General features: G+C 42.9%; 1 protein-coding gene across 3 annotated transcripts; it reads right to left on the bottom strand.

Moving 5' to 3' along the window:
- Positions 1-1,834: 1,834 nt before the first annotated feature.
- LOC101015199 (olfactory receptor 51E1) lies at positions 1,835-23,010 on the bottom strand. Of its 3 annotated transcripts, XM_017948695.3 has the most exons (3): positions 19,948-23,010; positions 17,556-17,647; positions 1,835-4,851 (listed from the first exon to the last, which is right to left on the bottom strand). In XM_017948695.3, the coding sequence occupies exons 1-3, from the start codon at positions 19,967-19,969 to the stop codon at positions 3,856-3,858; spliced, it is 1,110 nt and encodes a 369-aa protein (XP_017804184.3). In that variant the 5' UTR covers positions 19,970-23,010; the 3' UTR covers positions 1,835-3,855. The 3 variants fall into 3 exon arrangements, with proteins under 3 accessions (XP_017804184.3, XP_021781897.1, XP_003910371.1); XM_021926205.2 differs by lacking the exon at positions 19,948-23,010 and having other exon boundaries at positions 17,556-18,354; XM_003910322.5 differs by lacking the exons at positions 17,556-17,647; positions 19,948-23,010 and adding an exon at positions 13,400-14,902.
- Between the last annotated feature and the right edge of the window lie 435 nt (positions 23,011-23,445).

Here is a 23,445-nt window from a genome sequence, read left to right as displayed (position 1 = left end):
ACAAACAAACAAACGAAAAAGAATAGATGGTTCTATAAACGTATACAATAACGGTATCTGACCTGCCCTAAGGTGTAAGGAATGATTTTTCTCAAGAAACAGTAATTAAGGGGAGGTCCGAATGTTAAAAAATAATAATAATAACTGGGAAAGAATGTTTAGGAGAAGGAGTATTAGGCATAAAAAACCATGTCTCCAAAGAGCTTGTAGAAGGAGGTAGTATGGTGAAATCAAGGAATGAAATAAAAGACAGTGGGACTAGAAGTCAGTAAGCAAGGAGCCTGTGGTTGAAGAGAAGACTAAAAATAGAAATGGGTTCAACCAAAAAGATGGGAAATATTAACAGTATTTTAGACAGAGGAAAGAGTGGTTTTGACATGAGCACATTTGCCTTTGGAAAGATGGTTTTACACTGTGTTGCAGAGAATAGATTGAATTACAGCTATAATGCATGCAAATTTACCACTTACAAGGCTATCGAAATAGTCCAGATGAATTTATTGTGGCTTGAACTAGGGAAGTAGTGGTACAAATAAAGAAAAATATGGGATCAAAGTTATAAAAGCAGTAGAAATTATGTAACTTTATTTGGAATTAAATATGAAGGTTAAGAGAAGAAAAAGAAAAGGCCAAGATTCACTCCTAGGTTTGAGGTTTGCACATCAGAATAAGTGGTGGTGAGATTAACTGATATATGAAACATGAATGATGAATATAATTGCATAAAAATCATGAGTTTGATTTTTGGACACTGTGAGCTGGAAGCATCCAAATGTCTGGGTTACACAGGCCATTGGACCTATGTGCCTAGAGCTCTAGACTAGCCCAATAGTCTAGTCTAAAGATACAAATTAAGTCACTGATATACAAATGGCAAAGTAAGTGGGGTGTGTGTGTGTGTATGTGTGTGTGTGTGTGTATGTGTGATTGCATAGGAATTAGAGGCCACTAACTCAAATTTTATAGACCAACAGCAAATACAAGTATTAATTGTGTAGGAATTAGAGGCCTGATTTGAGGCCTTTTTGCACCATATTCTCTCACCAGGCAGAGTAGAATGTATGTGCAAAGGAAACTGAGAAGAAGAAAACCATAAGTGTGATGCCACAAAGGGCAAAGGAAGAAAATGTATCAAGAAAGACAGTGGTCAACTGTATTAAATGTTGTTTGGAAATGAGGGAAGATAAAAACTAAAACCTCAGACACAGAGAGGTTCCTGATGATGTATAGTAAAAGTTATTTGGTAGTTTCACCAAGGCCAAAACTAAACTGGAATAATGGAAGAGTTATATGAGAGATGTGTAAGTGAAAGTAAGTTATAGATAACTTCTCTAAGAAATTTGACTATTAATGGAAAGAGACAGAAGGAATATGAGTTTAGACAGATTTATACTGGTTGTTATCACTGTTGCTTTTAATATGGAAAGGGACTTGAACATGATAAATGCTTGGAATGATTCATTTGAGAGAGCGAGGTTGAATATCCATGAGGGAGAAGAGACAATAATGTAAGTTTCCTAAGAAGTTGGGATGGAAGTGATCCAAAACAAATTAATAGAAACCTATATGAGACACAGCTTGATGTCATAATGATTAATAAGGACTTTGTGATACTTACGCTAGTGTGAGGAAATACTTCCTTCTTTGATAAATTTATACCTCTTATGTAGGTATAAATATACCTCTTATGTAGGCATAATGGAAGAAGAGCAGTCTTTCCTGAGCCCTTCAGTTTTCAGTTATTATTTCCTTTAGTTTTTAATCTATTTATTCAACAACTATTAAATTCATGTTTTATTTACAAGGCTAGAATGCTTTAAGAACAACAAAATCATTTTCAGAGACTTGACACACTAATACTTTATTTTTCACTTATCCGACTGCCTGGAACAAATACAAGTGGGAGTTGCAAATGACAGGTTTGGCTCTGCACAGTTTTTTCAGGAATCCAGGCTTCTGGTGATTTACTCTGTGTAACACATAGCTTCCCAAGTCACATTTAATGTCAACATGAAAGGCTGCACATGGGAGGGTTTTATGATCCAGGTATAGAAGTGGCACATGTCACTTCCACTCACATTGGAAGTAATGGCTAGAATTTAATAATACCCAACTCAAAGAAGTCTGGAAAATTGCCTGGCTATGTGTTCAGGATGGAAGGAATCAGGTTTAGTGAAAAGTAACCAGTACTGAATATAAGCACTATTATGTTCTAGGCACTCTGCTTGGGGATTCAATGATGACCAAAGAGCAGTCAATGATGAACAGAGATGATATTCAATAATAAACAGTGCCCTCATGGGCTTACAGTCCATCAGCAAATACAAGTATTAAATAGGCATTTCCAAACATGATATCGTTACAAAAGGAGATGAAAGCATGTTATACGAATCCATATCAAGGAACCTGAGGTTTGAAAAAGAAAATGACTCTTACCACATATATGATCACATGTTTTAGTATTGGTTATTTGAGTTTCTTGGTTAAGAATCATATTGTTGTCATATCCTGTTGAAGATGAAACCTATTAACCCTTGGTAATAGCCCCTCAGAAGCAAAAATGCCCGATTCCCATGCCTAAATCAGATTGCTTTCCTGGTCTCAAAGTCCCTGTTCCGTACTACACAAAGCCCCAAATAAAGCATAGTCCTGAAGATTCCCTCACTTTCCAGCTACCAGTCACACTCAAAAGGCCAGTGTTATCTTCAACACCTGCCATTCCATACTTCCCATTGTAACTGTTGGCTCCCTAATCTCACTGCCTATCAGAATCACCTATGGAACTTTTAAAAATAAATAGCTTGCTATAAGCCCTATGCCAGACTTTCTGAATAAGAATCTTCCATAATGGTGAACCTAGAAATTACTTCTCCTTCCAAGACACAGGTAAAGTGGCAATTGGACCAGGACAACAAGCAATAGCTAGTGGGATTAAAGCCATGAGTTCTGTTACCAGGAAATTCCTAAATATAACACTGGATGAGTGAGAAGAAATTAAATACCTCCTCTAGAAAATGTAAGACTCTGTAAGATATCTCTAACACACTATCCTATTGGTCTCTCTAACAGTTCTTCCACATAATATGAGATTGGGCAGGAAGTCTTTTTTTTTTTAATTTTTATACCTGTATGACCCAATTTAATTCACTGATCCCCACTGAACATCAATTTTCCCATGGCTACAATGAGGGTACTAATATAGCTTTGCCTAATTAAAAGGTTGATAAGAAAATTAAATAGGAAAAACAGTGCCCATATGCTGTGAAAACTCTCAGAACAGAGTGTGTCAACTTTCATTAATGTCGGTAAATGTACTCTTTTCAAGGCTTTACTTCCAATCTTCCCCTTAAGTGTTAGTGTCCAGAGGAAAAATTATTTCTTCTCTATAGAAGTCATTTTGAAGACAGTCTTTTTCTGAGATCCAGTGCGGTTGGGAGTTCTGAAGAGGAAGTTATAGTTTCAAGCTCGATTATCTCATTTTATTATATTCTTGTGTTTATTTTCCTTGTGCCATGCTTAGACCTTTGGCAAATGTTCTCTAGATGTACATTCTTACCTCAGAATGCTGTAAACCATCAGTAGAAGCAGTTTAGATTTGGACTGCATGGTAAAATGGAAAGTAATAATCCTCCAACCACAACCAAGTCAGGGTATTAATAATTATATACAGCAAGAAAACAAAGAAGAAAATAATATTGAAAAAATGGGATTCCCCAACCAGTTTCATATTTGAAGGAACTGAATTATATTTTTATTAAGGAAATTTTTTTTTTTCTGAATACTGTCTTCCAAAATGTTGACATTAAAATCTGAATCAGAGGACTTCGAATGGAAAAGAAGTTTGATCACTGACACCTAGGGCTCTGAAGCATGTGTGGCCATATGAAAAAGTCGAAGGATGCGCTGCCGAATCTCCTTTGTCTTCACTCCGTAGACAATTGGGTTGAGCACAGGAGGAACCAGCAGATAGATATTGGCCAAGATGACTGGCAGGAGAGAGTCACGCCGCTTGCTAAAGCGATGCACCATAGACAATCCAATGAAAGGTACATAGAATATGAACACAGCACACACGTGAGAGACACAAGTGCCAAACGCCTTGGCCTGGGCTTCACGTGTCAAGCCCAACACAGTCTTAAGAATAAGCAGATATGAGAAGGAGATGAGAAGTGAGTCCAGGCCAATGGCAGAGATGATGACAATAAGGCCATAGATGACATTGACCCGGATATCATCACATGCCAGCTTCATGACATCTTGGTGTAGGCAGTAAGAATGGGAAAGGATATTGGAGCGGCAGAAGGGCAGCTGCTTGATGAAGACAGGAAGGGGTGCCATCAGTGCAGCCCCCCGCACCACAGCAGCCACACCAATTTTGGTGACACGAGGCAATGTAAGTACTGTGGCATGGCGCAGTGGGTGACAGATGGCCACATAGCGGTCAAAGGCCATGGCCAGCAGCACTGTGGATTCCATGCCAGACAAGGAGTGAATGGCAAACATCTGTAGCAGACAAGCATCAAACTGGATGGTAGTGGAATTGAACCAGAAGATGGCCAGCATTTTGGGCATGGATGAGGTGGAGATGAGGATGTCAATGCCTGAAAGCATGCAAAGAAATATATACATGGGCTCATGCAGGCTGTGCTCGGCCCGCACAACGTAGATGATTGTCAAGTTACCTAGCACAGCAATAAGGTAAAGGGAGCACAATGGGAAGGCCAACCAGAACTGAGCCTCTTCCAAACCAGGGAGGCCTATTAGGATGAAGTATGTGGCACTGGATTCATTGCCATTGGGACCCATCATCATGAAGAAGCTGAACTGTGACCAGCACCAGGCAGGTAGAGGCTGGAATGCAAACATAAGCCATTGTCAGATCCATAAGAATCCCAATACCACACCTCACTCTATCCTGACGTCCTGTTCTCTAACTCAAACTCTAATTCCATTTCTTATGCAAATTCTAATCATATTCTAAATGCAGTCTCACATAATCTAACATAATTCAAGAACCAGACACAAATTCATCCAGTCCTACTTACTAACCCCGTCTGTATTGTTAATCCTGGCAGCAAGTGAAAGACTAAGACAAAAAATTTAAGCATATTCCAAATCATTTAGTTCTCCAAAGAAAGGCTACTGGCTGAATATAAAAGAATCTTAGGTGATAAAAATATCTAATCATTTCCTCTATCCCAGCTTACTTTTATGCTTCCCTATGCTTAATACTAACTGCAATTCTCAGTGTATCATTAGACTATCTTTAAGAAAAAATTCCAGTCCAAGTGTAACAACACTAGTAGTAACAGGTTAATGTTGAAACCTAATCCCATCATAAATCTAATGATCTCCCCAATTCTAGACTTAACCCTAACTTTAACATTAACTTAATATTTGACCTTTTAATAACCATTTCAATCTTAAAGATTGAATTGATGATATTCAACTCACAATTCATATTCTATTTTATTATGATAAACAGTAATCCAATAAAAAACTGACACTAAATTAACCCTGAACTCTAACTCTACATTACCTTTTTGTCCAAATGACCACCCAAAGTTTTACACTTGTCCAGACTACTCAGTTTATTTCAAAAAAAGAATGATGGCTATAGTGGATATCACTGGTGTCCCAGCCAGATCCCATTCACAAAGCCAGTGCAACCATCTCCCATCTACAATGAGCACTGAGTGCTAAGGGCTCACAGCTCCCCTTCTTTCCAGAGGATTGTCCTTGGTCAAATGGGAGGCACCTCACCCAGGAGGTTACACTGTGCCCCCATGATGCACGTCTAGAGGCCAGTGGCTACCTGACATAAGGGGTACCAAAGGCCAGCCCCATTGCCTCTGGGTGCAGCAAACACTTTGATGCAATTTGTACTTCAGAGCTTCCCAAGGAACCAGCCAGAGGCTTGTCTCCAGTTGAGATGACAGTCCTGCTTAGCTTTCTTCCCCTGCCCTTCCAGGATTCCCTCCTTCTTCTTCTCATGGCAATGTACTCCCTCAATATGTCATTTGGACAAGAACCCCCACCTCAGGTTCTGCTTCTAGAAGACCCACCCAATCCAAGAGAGTGAGAGTGATACAACTAGAATACAAACCCTGAGGGGTGATGGCATTAGAAGCACTGGAGGCATAATCAATCCTATAGCAGAATTCAGTCTGCAAACGAACTGAAACTGACTATAAGAATGATTTGATATTACTGCGGTGGGAAATGTGAGACTTGGGTCATCTCAGATTGTATGTCTCTGTTGAGAGTGAACTGATTCCCTCCCTCCCTCCCTTTCTTTCCTGCATCTACAAATATCCATGTGCTCCAACTCTACAGTAGCCCTTATCTGAAATGCTTGAAACCAGAAGTGTTTCTGATTTGGGATTTTTTTTTTCTTTTTATTTTGGAATATTTGCATTATACATACCCAGATCAGCATCCCTAATGCAAAAATTGGAAATTTGAAATGCTACAGTGAGCATTCTCTTTGAGCATCATGTTGGTGCTCAAAAAGTTTCAGATTTTGGAGCATTTCAGATTTTGGATGTTTGGATTAGTGATATTCAACCTATATTTATTAGATCATGTATACTGTAGTTTTTAAATTGATTTGGCCCTTGAAAGTTTGAGAGCTGGGGTAGGGTTTTCTGCATGGGTTACCAGAAAGCAGCTGAGTATAAGTCAGAGTTCATGGCCAGCATCAGGAGAGGTTCCGTGGGCTCAGGCTGTGTCACGAATCTTTGTACCAGCATCAAGCGGTCACCCAGAGGTTTCCTCAGACCAGACAGAAATTAGTGGGAAAACAATGGGAGCATAAATAGTAGAATAGAGGGTGAGAGAGTTTAATTCAATCTGCTGGGAAGGGAAGGTTTAAGGCAGACAAACCATATTTAACCTAGAACTTCAGGCAAAGAGGTCAAAGTCATCAACGTCCCTTCTCACTACTGCAGCTTCTCTGCAGCATGTGGCACCGGGAGCAGTTTCCTCCTTCTTAGAGATTCTCCCCCTCCTTCTTGCTGCTCCTCGGCTCTCTCTAATCACTAACTATTGGTTTCCTTTCTGGATCTTCACTCTCCTCTCCAAAATTGTATCTTCAGTGCTCTTCTTGTTCTATACTCTCTTCCTGGGCCATCTCATCCCCTTCAGTAAATCCATTTTTTTTGGTACAAACAATTGATCCCCAAACCTATTTAATGAATTCTGAATTCTCTTTGGTAATCCAGGTTCATAATTCTGAAGACTTACTAAAAGGGTTCACCTGATCGTCTTTCAAGCACATCAAACTCTCCATGTTCAAAAAAACAAACTCTCTCAGAGGCAGTATTATATAGCCATTGAGACTATGAGCTTTGAAATCAATCTTGCATTCTAAAACTAGTCGAAAACCTCTAGAGCTGTGTGATCTGGGGTAAATCATTTAACCTTTCTAAGCCTCAGCATCCTCATCATTAAAATGATTATAAGAGTCCCTGCCTAATAGGGGGTCAATGTGAACATTAAATCAGATGATAAATGTAAAGCACTTAACACAATACCTCACACATAGTAAGTATGCAAAAAATAATATTTGTTGCTGTTAACCATTTTCCTCCAGTGTTTCTTTTTTTCTGTTATGGGGGCCTGAACCATCATACAAACCAGGTTCTCTGATCCTGACTGCCACACCTCTAGGGTAACCTTCCTCATCCACAAAATCCCAACAATCTAACCAGATGAAACTAGTTCACTCCCTATTATTTTTTAAAATATCCTTGAAACTCCAAGTTGATTCTAGAATAAAGACTAAACTTCTTATGACATGGCTAAAGGTCTGTCTTTCATCACCCAGTCCTGGGTTCCTCCCTCACCATGATCCTTATGATCCAGCCACACTGGAGTTCATGCTATTTCACAAACATAGGGCCTTGATTCCCATGACTCTGTGTCTTTCTGTCTTTTTTACTTCTCATCCCTTTGTCAAGAAACACTGTTCCTCACAGATCTTCTCCCTGACTTCCCGCACTCATTTTTCACATCCTGGCTTACTGTCTCTCTCCTATACTACTTTTCCTAAGCCTCTTTTACCTAGGCATAATTAAATGTTTACTGTTCTGTGCTCAAAAAGAACATTATTTAGGTCTTTTTAAATATATACATGGGCTCTTGATTTACCTTCTTCATAATACTAACTATAATTATTGCTATATTTTCCCCTGAATTATGAGCTCCTGAACACCAGGAACCTTATTATATTTATTAATTGTTTAGTTAATGTTTGTGGAAGATGAAAATGAGTTTTATCAACAGGAGGATCTCTTAGTATACATCTAGTGAGGGTAACACAGCCAAGGGCATAGATAAGACTGCCTGTTATCTGTACTAGAGAGACTTTTGAGAAGGATGAGATAATGTTTGGAAGGTCAGTGCAGAGTAATTTTAATTTTATAAAAATAATCTTTAGGGTCAAACAGAAAAGTCCTTTCTTACCCAAGGAGCCAGATGGCCAGAGAAATATATATATATATATTTTTTATAATATATAATATAATAAATGTTTTACATATATATGTATGTGTATACACACACACACACACACACACACACACACACACACACGAGCAGCTGCAAGGTCCTGGTCCTAATAAATGCAAAGTGGACATGCAGCACAATTTGTCCTAAGAGCAGGATAGACCTAAGATCCCTCACCTGGAGACATTGGCAAGAAGGCTCTGCTACTCCAGAGGGTCAGATATCAATACCATCCATCAGTTTCACATCAACAGACATGGCAGAGCAGGTTGATACTCAGGATTTTAAAAACGTGCTGTCTTAGAAAACACACTGGGAAAGCATTCTGGCTGGGCATATGCAACAATATTGCCTCTGAAGGTAGAGTGATGTGGTGAGCACAATCCTGGGACTTAGAACACAAGTCTTGGCGCTAAATGTAGTGAATAATAATAACTGCACAGTGCTGCCATGAAATTGTATGAGATAAGGCATGTCTAAAGGAATTGTAAAAACTAAATCGGAGTACACGTAGTGCATTGTTTTCCACAAAAAAAAGGTCTCTGAAAATGTATGAAATTTCATATACTTTTTAATTCCCCAAATTTGTCCCTTAATCACCACTCAGCCTCTATGTACACACTCATACACACATATATTTACTAGCAGTCAATTTCTCACAATAGCAAGACTGGACACTGATATAAAGATACCAGAAACCAAAAAAAGGAAGATTCAGCTGTCCTGGGAGGGAGGTGCCTAGGCAGTATAAAATGGGCGGCTATCGCTGAGGCTGAAATATCAGGCTGGACCCCAGAAGACTACAGCAGGAGAGAAATGAAGCGATGGAGAAGGAGACAGCCAGAGAGCTCAAGTGCCACCCTTCAGACTGACAAGCCCTGAAGCGTCCCAATGTTCAACAGTCCCTCCATGAGACAGGCAGAGGGACCAGATGACTTCCAGATGGCCTTCCAGCTTGAGCAGCTGTTAGTAATTAAAACTCAGTGAGATGGTTTTGAGCTCTGGAGGAAGTTGGAACTAAATTATTTTGAAAGTAAGGCACAATCAAGAAAAAATAAACTAACAAAGCACTTTTTTTTTTTTTTTAGAAAGCCCACACACTGCTCTAATCCCCAAGGAAATAGCCCTGTGCTGAGATTTTCTGTGAATAAGTTGAACTATTTTAGCAAGTTCCAGGAATGTTTCTTGGGGAACTATGAAGGACATCTCAGCCTTTTCTCCGGAATAGGGGAACAGGAGCTCCCAGCTGTAAAGACTGGAAATCCACATGGAGGCCTTCAGTCCTCTTCCTTCCTTCCCCCCGGGCTTCAGAACTCTGTCTCCTAATGCCAGCCCAGCCCCCCTCACCAGCCCATCCTCACATTCTTCCCTAGAACTCCTTCTCATAGACCCATGGAAAAGCAGTCAGAGTGGTAGACCAGACAGCAGGAGAGAAATGAGGGGATGGAGAGGGAGCCAGCCAGAGAGCTCAAGTGCCACCCTTCAGACTGGCCAGCCCTGAAGCGTCCCAATGTTCCACAGTCCCTCCACGAGACAGGCAGAGGGACCAGCTGACTTCCAGATGGCCTTCCAGCTTGAGCAGCTGTTAGTAGTCAGAACTCAGTGAGATGGTTTTCCAGAGGGGCACCATTAGCCTATTAGCCCTATCTCTTCTGACCCAAGAGAACAATGAGGTCACCTTTAAACCTGATTTTCTTGTTTTTATAATATGAACATGGATTATTGAGCACCTACAAAATGACAGAAATTATACAGTGTCATCTATATAAATATTATCTCTAAGCTTGGGACAGCTCTGCAGAAGGTGAGGGTATTTAATTCAATCTGCTAGGAAGGGAAAGTTTAAGGCAGAGAAACCATAATTAACCTAGAACTTCAGGCAAAGGGCCAAGTCATCAACATCCCTTCTCGCTGCACCATGGATCCTCTCTGTATTATGGGTGAGTACTGTGGATCCTTTCTATATTATGGGTGAGAAAACTGAGGCTCCAAGACATTATATAACACAACCAAAGTTTAACAGGTGACTGGCAATGCAGAAACTTAACGTAGATAGTCTCATACCAAGGCCTATCCACTTTCCCTCATTCTAGGCTGCCTTTAATTTTGCTACACCTTCTGAAAGCTAATAAAATCCACCCAAAGGGCGAGATATAAGAAGGGCTTGGTAAGTAGCACAGCTGCCCTGGTATACTCTTAGAAGGGAAACCAAGAGGGCTGCAAAGAGGACTCTTCTGCCCTGGAACTTGGGGCACTCACCTCCTCTTTCAGTCCTAACTCCAAAGGCTGTGACATGGGTAGGCCCCACAATGGAGATTAAAAGGCTTGTCCTCTACCAAGTATTTCCTTGTTGTCTAATTAGAGCCTCTCATCAACCTGTCAAGCAGATATCATTAATCCCATTTGACAGATAAGGATGTTGAGGGTTAGTTAGAGCCCTTAGTGCTAAATCCATTGCTTTACAATATGCCAAGTACTGCCCTACCTCTCTCCATGTCTCCTTAAGAAGGGACTTTGCTTTGTAAGCACTATTTCAATATTAATCTCCCAGGAATCCAACACTGAGGACCCATGAGTTCAGGGGCCCCTCTTGGACTCAGGACACATGACCAGCTCTCCCCACTAAGGTTCAGTGTGGAAGGAGAACAAGGAGGAGATTCATTGTCACTGTCATTATCTGAGCTAAACACACAGAATGTTTCATGCCCAGAGCAATGGAGTGGGGGCCTCTGGTGCTGCTGTCTGCCTCTGGGAATATTTAGAAAAGAATGTCCTTGGAGAGAAGCCCAGACATACCTGGGAGCCTCTGGCTCCTATTCCCAGGCACAGAGAGGGAAGGCAGACCTCAGGGGCAATGCTGTGGCTGGCAAGGACTGGAGGAGCTTGTCAATTGATACTTAAATAGAGTCCCTTCCCTAACATTTTGGAAGGTAGTAGCCCCAAAATTACTTCCACTCAAATTATCTGCATCCACTGCGCCCCACACCTTGCTTGTATTTAATAAAGCAGATGAACTCTTGCAAGGTGTTGGCTACTCTTCTTAAAATGGCCAAGATGAAAATGGAAAGATGAGAGAGAGCAATTTCTAAGTCCCAGAAAGCAAAGTGAGCCCTTACCCCACCCTGCTCACTCAAGTCAGCCTGACCACCTAAAATCATGTCTAGGCAGAGTTCCTAGGGTTCAGGTCTCTGCTCCTCCACTTCCTGAGTAGGACCAGATAAGTGTTCTAAAGATCTACAAAGCTGCGCCTAGTTGCCAGTTCGCTTTAGAGCTACTCTGGCTGCAAGCAAATGTAAGGCAAGGGAAATGCCCAAAGTGGGATTTTGATCAGTGCACTCATTTTTTCAACAATCACTGACAGACTTCTGTGCCAGACTCCGCTGAGTACTAGAGATATAGTTCCAGCCTTCCAAGGGTGGGGAGAAATTGAGACAAATATGCAGCCATCACAGCACATTATGATAAATTCTGGGAAAAGGGTAAGCAAAAGGGCCTCAGAAGCAAAGACAACAATAGCTCAGCGAGCTTTTTAGCCTCCAATGGCTTCCCTGAGGAGGTGACATCTGATCCATGACTGCAGGACCTGCTGCAGGCAGGTAATGGGGCAACAGCACAGGCAGTTAATGGGGTGGGGGCACAGCAGCATTCAGTTAGACAACAAAAGCATATTGAATGTCAAAAACTGGAGAGAAACAATAGATAAATCAGACAAGATGATGGCTTTTATGGAGCTCATATAACAAGAGGCCAATAATGAGAAGTAAACAAATAAAATTTCAGATGAAGATAAGGGCACGAAAGACAAGACAGACTGATAGGACAGAGAAAGATGGGTGCAGGACACTTATACTGGAGACAGGGGTCAGAAAAAACCTCTCTTAAGGATGTGACATGTGATGAGAAAACACCAGCCATTCTAAGATCCAGGGAAAGTGCATTCCAACCGGGGGAGACAGCAAGAGAAAAGGGTCCCCCAGTAAGAATGATATTGGGGAATTCATGGAACGAAAAGAAGGTCAAGGTGGCCAGAGCATCAAGAGCACAAGAGAGTTTGAGAAGGTGAGGTGAGAGGAGGGCAAGGACCTCATCAGGTAACAGGGTCTTGCAGAATATGGCAAGGAGCTTTGGTTTAATTCTGAGTGACGGGGGGAATTTCAGCAACAGACCTGATCTAGTTTGTTTTTAAAAGTACATCCTGGCTAATACAAAGAGCCAGAGAGAAAGAGAACAGATCTTGTTTGGAAAGCTGAAAGTGACTTAGTGTAGCTGGGGTAAAGAGTACAAGGCAAGGGGTGCTGCCGTGTGGACACTAATCTACTTCTTAAATGGGCTGAAGACTGAATCCTGATCCTAGACACAGACCAAGCTGAGATCGGAGCCCCAGGAAGATTACTAAGTCCCAGTCTCAGCCACAGCCTGACTGCTGATATACAGCATAGAATAAGCCCAGCCTCACTCAGAGCCCCACCTCCACCCCAGCTGCAGCCTGATCCCCAGTCATAGACTGAGCTTCAACCACATTCACCCTGTTCACACACCAAACCCCAACCCAACCCCAATGCAGCCCCAGTCTAACCCCAGCCCAGCCTGTCCTCTATCCTCATTCACATCAGTCCCTGCCAGCCTCTAGATGGGCATACTAGTAAACTAATTGCTGAAAAACTGTTTGAAAACTACCCTTAGGCTACCTCCAACACCCACATGCTTCTGTTCATCGCACAAACATAGAGATCACTAAGGCTGCCCGTTCTTTGAGTCAGGGGCTTCCTACACATCTCCCACTTCTGGTTCTTCACAGCCTGGCTTCTCATGCACTCAGCAGGTCTAACAGGATACCCCTAGCTGCAAGTAACCCATGCACCTGGACATGCCCCTGGCCTCCTGCACTCACCTCAACTGTATGGAAGGAACGTAGGACCCCCTTTGTCCAGTCTTCCTCCAGAAGAGGTCTGGCAGGCTGCACTGAAATACAGCCTCTCTGTCTCCGCCTACTTCCTTGGACCTCCCTGGTCAGGGTTATTTATTCTCTGCCTTACCCCCTCCCTCCTTCTGCTTCTTCCTGCAGGGTAGGACAGAATGCTGTCCAAATGGTACATCAGCAGGTACCCCTCACTAGCCCACTGTGGTTCTGGACTGCTTCTCGGCTTCTGTGCCCTGGGAGGATATGCCTGGGGGTATGGGGAGGAGGGGCAATGGGGAAAGGGGTCTCTAGAGTCCTCCCCGATGGGCCACTGGGATCCTCATGCCAACTCCCAATGTGAAGTTAGATAGGGAAAGTGAGTAGAAAAAAGCTAGAAGAAACTCATTAGTAGCCAGCATCTTCGTGAGGGTCTTTCTCCAAGTCTCTTCTCAGATTTATCAAACTCAAACAGGAGAATGGCAAACGAAGTTTGCAGAGACACTCCACGGTTAAGTGTCAGTCCATTTCTATCCTGAAGTGTTCTTTCTGTCCTTCCTTCTCTCCTTTGGTGGACCCTGTTTAGGTCCTTGCTGAGCGTGGAATCCACTGGGTCCATCCTCCTTTCCCCAAAGCCCTAGGGCCACATCTTTTTTTGTCTCCCAGGCTCTGATCCCTGGGTCTGGCTAACTTATAACCAAGGCCCCCAGGGACAGTGCCTCTGCTGTCTACTCTCTGGCCTTGGATTACTGAACTTCTGGCTGAGGACAGAGGACATGGTTTCTTTAACCCTCCCTACTCCCAACACCAGGCATGTAAGACCAATGACATCTGGTTTGTCTCTTAAGGGCAAAAATAGTCAGAGAACATTTTAGAGCGTTAGAGAACAATTTGAATGTAAAACTAAATACTTCATATTTTGAAATAAGTAAAAACTACATCTATAAGTAGAACAACATGATTTTTAGTTGCTCTCTCATTTTTTACTGATCAGTTTCACAACTGTAAGTTTTAAATTCAGAACACAGGACATGCTAACTTAAGCTATGCTAAAATAGATAATGGCAAACCAGACCATTCTAACTCAGACCACAGCAAAATTACTGGTGACAAGAGCTTCTGGTGCCTACAGAGCCTGTAGCCTGACACTTGCTATCAGAACCCCGGAGCCATCTCTGCTGCCTCCATTAACCTCATTAACTTAGACATGGCGAAGACTTTAAAAAATACCAAAGGGACTTCTACTTCCATTCAATATGGAGTAACAGTGAGACATGTGGAAGGGCAGTGAGACATGAGACAAGATGAATAATGAGGTGAACGCTACAGTTTTTCAGCTTCCTGCCTTAAGGGAGTTTCCATGTGGCAACAGAAGGGAGACTGACTGGCTTCCCCTCCACCCTTGCTTTCCCAGAGGGATTAGGAGAAACTCCCTACAATCAAGGCTTTTTTTTTCTTTTCTTTTCTTTTTTTCCTGAGACAGAGTCTCACTCTGTCACCAGGCTGGAGTGCAGTGGCACGATCTCGGCTCACTGCAACCTCCGCCTCCCAGGTTCAAGTGATTCTCCTGCCTCAGCCTCCCAGCTAGCCAGGACTACAGGCACACACTACCACATCCAGCTAATTGTTGTATTTTTAGTACAGATGGGGAACCGAGGCCTTTTATGCATGCTTGGCAGACCAGCCAAAACGGGAAGGGAGAGGTGAGGATACCACGACCTGCTATTGAGGCAGGAGGGCAGGGTTTAGGGAGGCCAGTGCCTCAGATAGCAGAGGCAGGAAAAGTGGGAAGAGGTAACAAAAGCCCTTGAAATCTTTGTGTTCAGGATGAAGAAGGTGTGGTCTGGCCTGTGAAAACGTGGAGCGAGGAAGCACCATGTTTCCTTTCATTCCCACAGACTGAGCTATCACCCAGGCTGACCCCAGGCCGAGAAACTGGGCATCTTAGAGTCGTGTCTCTCAACTTTGGAAATTATTTCTGCTGCTCACTGCCAGACTTTTTCAGTCTCCCTCTTCCATTCCAAGATACATACAGACACCACACATCAATCAATGCTCAGAAATACAGATGCTGTTCCCACTCTTGTATCACACAATACACACCCAACACACAAAGAAAGTTTGCCTTAAAACATATATACCAGACATATGCACTAAAATGCCATCAGTACCAACAATATGCGCACAGAATTCAGACACACATTTTACCAACTTACAACTAATAACACAGATACCGCACAAAATGGTTTTACATCACAAATATTATGCACAGTAGACATATGCCCAAACACGCTGAAAGATACATGCATCCCAATACTACACATTCCACACACTCATGCACTACATTCACATATTACAAATATGAAGAAAAGGTAGTGGCAGCATTTTTACCAGATACACATAAAGGTACTGCCCACCATACAGATACAGACACCAGCATTCTCACATAGACACATATATATACCAACTAACAGATACCACAGAAATACAAATGTTCAGTCAGAGACACGACTCATGAAACATACATGTGCCAGGACATAGCTACCACACTCACCAGGACACAGCCGGTATGTATTCCATGTGTGCACTCTCTCTCACATACACGCACACTGAAAAGCACATGTATCCACAGAAACACACCCACAGATTCACACCCACAACCAGAATACATGGCACTCTTATGGACAAATAGTCGTATAGAGTCGCACAGATGCAAATTTGAGAAATCTGCCAACACACCCTCCTGCATACAGAAACTTAAACATTGCATGTGAGCTGCCTCTTGTCTTGTTGCTGTCTCTCCAGTTACTATTCCCCAAATGCCTTCATTAACCCCTGATTATGGCTGAGTAACCACTTTAGGGTATTTGCAATAACTTTTATAGTCCATGCAAATTCACCAACATGGGCACATGGGGGCAAGAACATTAAAATCATACTTCAAGACTGGAATGAATCTTGAGGTGTGATCTTTATAGCCTCCCCATGTCAAATCTAGATGTATTTTCTAGTGGAGAGAGAAGGAGAAGGCAAGACCACCATAGCAGAGGGTCTAGGGCGATCATTCTTCAGGATGTCCAGACAGGGCCATAAGTTCAGTACTGACACATTCCTGGAGACAGAATACATGACCTACTTAAATTGCTGGAAGAAGACAGCACAATAGGTTTGATGCTTTATCACCACGGCATTCGACAGGATCCTAATATTCCCATCTTCCGTAGTAGTAGTAGTAGAAGTGAAACACTAGGGTGTCTCACTTGCCACCTTGTGAGAACATACGGAGGACCCTTGAACGGATCTCTTTGGTCTTGGCTCCATAGACAAGGGGGTTGACTACGGGTGGTAGCAGCAAGTAGGTATTAGCCATAACTACATGGAGCAGGGAGGTGGGACCACCCAGCCTATGCACCACTGAGAGTCCAATCAGGAGTACATAGAAGACCAGAACAGCACAGAGGTGGGAGATGCAGGTGTTGAAAGCCTTGAGTGCCGCCCCCCGAGGGGACAGCTCCAAAACAGCCCGCAGGATGAGGATGTATGAGAAGCCAATGAAGAGGGAGTCCACACCCATGACTGAAAGGATGATGAAGAGTCCATAAACCACATTGACCCTGGTGTCAGTACAGGACAGCTTCATAATATCTTGATGCAGACAGGAGTGTGTGACAGTATGTGTTCGGCAGTAGGGCAACCGCTTCAGGATGAAGGGCAGAGGGAAGAAGAATACAAACCCTCTGGTCAGGGCCACTAGTCCAATCTTGGCCACAGTACAACCCGTCAGCAGAGAAGCATGGCGCAATGGGTGGCAAATGGCCACAAAGCGGTCAAAAGCCATGGCCAGCAGGACAGCTGACTCCATGGCTGACAGGGCATGGATAAGGAACATCTGGGCCAGGCAAATGTTGAACTCGATCTCCTGGATGCCCATCAGGAAAAGGCTGGCCATCTTGGGCATGGTGATAGAGGAGAGGACTAGGTCAATGGTGGAAAGCATGGTCAGGAAGAGGTACATGGGCTCATGCAGACACCTCTCCACGCGAATGATGAGGACAATGGTCAGGTTACCCAAGGTGGCCAAGGCATACATAAAACACAGTGGGAAAGCCAGCCAAAAGTGTATGGTGGGCCCCAGGCCAGGAATACCCACCAGAAGGAAGTATGCAGGGTGGACCAGAGTTCCATTTGAAGTGGCTATGACAGGGACCAAGAGCTGGGGCTTCTGCATCCCAAATCCAAGGTCTAGGAAAAGGAAAAGTAGAAACATCATTCAATTGTGGCTCAGAGGAGAGAAAGGACTGATGAGGAAAAAGCACTGGAGTGGTGACAGTAGCAAACAGGACTAAGTCATCCTAGTAATTCTGAACCCTAGTCTCTCTCTGCTCTGATTCTCCTTATGTACAACTTCCTTGACACATTGAGCCTTACCCTGACCCTCCAAGGCCCCAGTGCTGCACAAGCAGATTCTATTACTGTCCAATGAATCTCAGTGTGTAAAACATGTAAGATAGTCCTGCATCTTCAGAGCTGATGTTGCTGCCCAGGCCACTGCTCTTAGCCTCTTCCCATCAGAGTAGACTTGTAGGATTGCTTAGAACGGTCCACACTGACCAGCTCTTCTGATGTATGCTGAGGTTAGGGTGGGTCTGGGTTCAGATTTAGAGGCTCAGTCTATAGCTGCCTTTAAGACCTATTATAATCTAATTTAAGATAGGGAGCAGAGACTCAGTCTGGGATGAGATTTGAAAAGAGGTTTGTGTTTAGGCCTGAATACCATTTCTCAAACTTTCCTGATAGAATCATCTAAAGTAATTGAAAACACCATCCCTCTAGGTCCTGCTCCAGGCCCAAAAAACCAGAATTGCCAGGGCAGGGTTTTGGAAACCTTTTTAAAAAACAATAAGCCCCGCCGGATACAGTGGCTCACACCTGTAATCCCAGTACTTTGGAAGGCCGAGGCGGGTGGATCACGAGGTCAGGGGTTCGAGACCAGCCAGGCCAACATGGTGAAATCCCGCCTCTACTAAAAATACAAAAGTTAGCTGGGCGTGGTGGAGCGTGCCTGTAATCCCAGCTACTCAGGAGGCTGAGGCAGGAGAATCGTTTGAACCTGGGCAGCAGAGGTTGCAGTGAGCCGAGATCACCCCACTGCATTCCAGCCTGGGTGACAGCAAGACTCCGAGTGACAGAGCGAGACTCCAACTCAAAAAAACAAAACAAATCAAACAAACAAACAAAAAAAAAAAAATAAGCCCTTTCCCCTAGGAAATTTGTGCTTTAAATCAGAGAATTTTGGGGAAAGTTGTTCTGGTGTTCTTGGGGGCAGGGAGGTGAATGAAGAGGGACTATCATTTCCATTTCCGGCTCCCAAACGAACAATAAACAGCATCTACCATCAGGATCTCTCAAGCCCCAGGTGAGAGTCAGTCCCAACTTGTGCTCAGCAAGAAGAGCATGTCATGGAAATCAGATGCAGCTGAGACATGAAAAGAAAATCAGCCAGTGCTGCTGCTGTTACTCCAGTGTTCACAGGCACACCCCTCCCTCTACCTACTCTCCCTGGTGATCACACAACGTCCCAGGCTCAACTTCTTTCTCTCCACAGACCACACTGTTCTAAGCCTGTGTCCTGAGATTCAGCCATATAATCTACCGCCTCCTTGATATTTCTGCCTGGATAGCCTATGGGCCTCCCACTCTTCTTGCCTCTAACAGGGACCCCTTTCAAACCTGTTCCTAATCTTAGAGAATGCTACTGCCCAGGACCCAGGTCACCCAAGTCAGGGCAGCTGGTCTCATCTTGACCCCTCTCCTCTTTTGCCCCACATGCAATTCAGCTTTTCCAATTAATCTATTAGGGCCATTCCTCTTACTTAATACACCTCCTCCCAACTTCATTATATTAGCTACTCTGCCCTGATTATAAAAAGAGCCTTCCAACTTACCTCCCTGCCTCAAAACCTAGTCTATTCCAAACCACCTTCCACACCACTGCCATCTAAACAGTAAAACTGGACACATTGGGCTCCTGCTGAGCAAGTTACAAGTGATTCCCATAGCCTTCCAGAAAAGTGAGAACTAGAATTCCACAGTGTGCAGACGGCCCTTCACAGTGTTCCTCTAACTCAACTCTCCAGCCCAGCTTCAGTTTCCTTCTTCATTATCAATCACCACCAACGCTCCCACCACCACAACACACACGTGCACATACACACACAAATACACACTCATACATTTTTTTTCCTGGTAAGGTAATTCCCCTTGGCGTGCTTAAGTGAAGAGTAGGAGGTAGGAACTGAGGAGTCCTGTCCTGGGACAAAGGATAGGCAAAGCTTGGAATGGGTCTCACAGGCTTGAAGAAATACCTCTGTGTAGGAACAAGGTCCAGGAACCCAGCTACTGTAAGCTGGAAAAGGTGTACGCGGGAAGTCCTGGCCAAGCAGCCAAGCTGACCGATCAAGGCCCGGCTTCTTTACGCAATGAGCCCTCTGTGCCTGTGTCTGCGGACCTTCCCGTTGCCTCCACTCCCTGGGCGCACTCACCATTAAGGCTTCCCCAGCGCATGGAGGCTGCCCAAATATAGCTTCTCTGGGGCCCCTCGGGAGTGTGAGGAGTGCTGGAGAGCGAACGAGTAGTGTCTCACTGGCACTGACGCTCCACTCAGACGCCCAAGGAAAGCTGAGCCTTGACTCCTGCCCAAAGGGACTGAGCTCCGTCACTATCCCTCTGAGCCCAGCTCAGGAGACTAGAGGGAGGCTGTGTCGCGGGGCGGAAAGGAGAAGAGGAATAACGGGGCTGGAAGAGAGTTGCTGCTGGAATGGAGGGGTGGGCACTCAGCAGAAAGCACGCAGACAGGGATACCAGCGCTCCGAACACACTTACCCCAGGGGATGGGAGCTGTGTCAGGGACTCTCGCTTCTTCATGCTGCCACCTTGTGATCGCATAGGGGATCTGCAGCCTCGTGGCCGTCCCTGGGCAATGGCTCTGAGGATGATGCCTTTAAGGACCAAGGACCCAACTGACCCTAGCATCTGAGCTCCTTCCAGTCACTACTCGACGTTGCCCCTTAGCTCTCCCTCTCACCCTCTCAAGCCCACCCTTTCTTCCCCTTGGGTCACTAATCATAGATGTCCCTCCAGAAATGAGTCTGTGTGGCATATTTGTTTGAACATGGGGCTCTAGAAGGAAACAGACATGGGTCCACCCATTTATTACTAGTATGACTACTATAAGCATTTAACATGAAAGTATTTAATGTGAAAAGCAAAATGAGATACTAGCAAGTCTCCAGTGAATGTTTGTGTTCATTATTATTAGTCAAAACAAATGGAAGAGCCAATGATGTAGACAATCCAGTAGACAGTGCCACAAAAGACAGAGGAAAAATATATTGAGAAGGAAGATTGGTCAGCAGTTCAGAAAGTTGCTGAGAGATCAAGTAGTGAAAAGACTGAAATCAAAGGTCACTGTCTACCTGGATAACAGGGTGGAGGCTGGAATCTTGAATGCAGCAGTGTGAGGAATGTGTTAGGAAGATATGAAGAGAGTAGATGTAGACAACCCTTTTAAGATATTTGTATGTGAACAGAGGAGTGAAATGGACAATACTGGGAGGATTTATAGCTCCATAGAGATTTAAAAATGTGTATTTTGGAACTAGAAGAGACTAAATGTCAACAGGATGGAGTTGGTAGAGAGGGTCCTTGTCCTTTACTCCTCACATTACTGGTAGCTATGGCACAAGAAGACAATCTGTCTTCCTCCTCTATATAGTAACCATGAGTAATCTTACTTTGTCCAATAGCTTTCATCACCCAAGCAGGCCGGACCAATCTCCTAAACTCCAAATATGGTGAAGTCTATTGGATATAGGTGTCCTTCAGACACCTCAAACTCAACACCTAACTCATTATTTCTAAGCTCATTGATTTCATTATCAACTAAGCTCATCATCTCTGGTCTTCAGTCTGGACCCCGCTCCCTGTCTGTTTTATGTTCCCTGTCATATAAATCACTCCGTTGGCCATGTCAAAAATTTAGAAGTCATCATCCCTGCCTTCTCCCCATCTCTCTCTCACCTTCCTCCCCAACCACATCCAGTCACCAAGTTCTCTTTATTTTATCTACTAGATATCTATTTTGTGAATCTGATTATCTTTCTCCATCTTTTTCACCTTTTCTTCATTCCAAGCCAAGACAATCTTTTGCCTAGATCATCAGAATAACTTGTTCACTGGTCAGACTCACTGAAGAACTTTCCTACCAATCTGTTGTCTGTGCTGTGGCCAGTGTGATCTTCCAAACACAAATCAGTTCATGGCAATTCTCCATTGCCTTTAGAATGAACAGTTGAATTCCCCATTGCCTGTAGAATGAACACACTCCTGAACCCAGCTAATAGGAACTCCATAAACCATCTCAGTGCAATTCTCCATCCCCATCTCCAACCATTTTACCTCCCTTTTTGCATACATAAGTCCTATTGGACCCAAAATATTTCCATATCTTCAATGTGCCATGCTCTCTCTCACCCTTCAGCCTTCACATATATTTTTCCCCTGGTAAAAACATTCATCCCATTCCCAGTTTTAATTCTTAGCCTTTTCTGTTTAAACACCATTGCTTAGAAAGACTTTTCTTGACCCCTAATCTTGGCAGGACCTCTTTACTCTTTTTCTCTTTGTTTTACTGATAGCATTTAATGTTGTGATAATATTTTTCATACTTATGAACATATCTTCATATCTTTGTAGGGATGGTGGACAGTAATGTGTATGTATAAAGGGGAACATGTACAGAGTCCTCTTCTATCCACTCTTAAGGCAAAAATTATTGGTCTTGTCGATCTGCACTCATACCTCACAACTCTATTACTTCAATTGAGGCATTTTTAATGGGCAGTCCCCTTAAATTATTAGTAATATTAATAACATTATGTACCTAGTTGGCATAATTTCCACAGGCACTTTTCAAGCATTCATTTTTTTTCTCTTTTTATGATATTAAGAATAGATCTTATTAGGGTGGCCCACAGTATGACTTTAAAAATAATAATTTTCCCTGTACTTATGTTTCAATATTTTTTGAAGGAAAGAAGGGAGGAAAAATCACTCAATGTAAATGGAATGCTAAAAGGGCCAATGGATAATGGAGAGCTTTGGCCAAACATATACTCACGGCTTAGGAGATCCTAAAAGATATGAACTTGCCTAATTCGACAGCCCCATCTCATGACACCTCAACTCTCCCTCAATATGGCCCCATGTTGGCATCCTCCTAGTTCCTTAAAGTTCTCTATCTGTACACTTTCTTCCAAGCATTTGCTCAAATGCTTGTTTTATCTGGAATGGTCAACCTCTTTGTTTCCCTCCTCTGAAACCTAACATTTCTTTAGTTTCTGTTTTAGGTGCTATTTCTATAAGAAAGTCTTTCCTGTAAGAAGATGTTTTCTTGTTTCTGTAGTATCCAAATTTCATTTTCAGATGACCAATGCCATCGTTTTTTGTTACGAGATAATGATATGTGTGTCACACACAAAGCCTTACTACCTCCCATGAAAAAAAGAGTGTAATTGTACCTAAAGATAAAATGATTCCTTTTGTTAATAACCTGTTATAAGGCAAGAAAAAGAAACATGGTATGAGAGTTAGAAAATGAAATTAGTGGTTATTTGTAGATTAGTGATTGTATATGTAGAAAATCCAAAAGACTCTATTGATAACTTATTAAAAATGAGTATGTAAAGATTGCTGAATACATCAACTTACAAAATTCCACCATATTTGTTTATAAAATTTTTTAAGCATTTACAATAACAGAAAAATCAGATGTCTAAGAGTAAATCTAACAAAGAATGTAGAGGAATCTCTGCACAGAAAACCACAAAGCGTCCTTAAAAGAAACTGAAGAAGACCTAAATAAATGGAAGAAAACACTATTCTTTTTAATTGGAAAACTCGATAATGTGAAGAATTTAATTAGACCCCAAATTTTTCTATTGAATCAATACAATCCCAATAATATCCTAATTGGTGATTGT

Source organism: Papio anubis, chromosome 12 (assembly GCF_008728515.1).
Source record: "Papio anubis isolate 15944 chromosome 12, Panubis1.0, whole genome shotgun sequence".
NCBI classification, from domain to species: domain Eukaryota; kingdom Metazoa; phylum Chordata; class Mammalia; order Primates; family Cercopithecidae; genus Papio; species Papio anubis.
This window is presented reverse-complemented; position numbering and strand designations above follow the sequence as displayed.

Excerpts from the sequence above, each read along its gene's own strand:
- LOC101015199 (XM_021926205.2), bottom strand. The coding sequence starts at position 17,675 with ATGATGTTTCTACTTTTCCTTTTCCTAGACCTTGGATTTGGGATGCAG. Across the intron at positions 4,852-17,555 it reads ACCCTGCATACTTCCTTCTG|CCTCTACCTGCCTGGTGCTG; the intron begins GTGGGTATTCCT and ends TTTGCATTCCAG.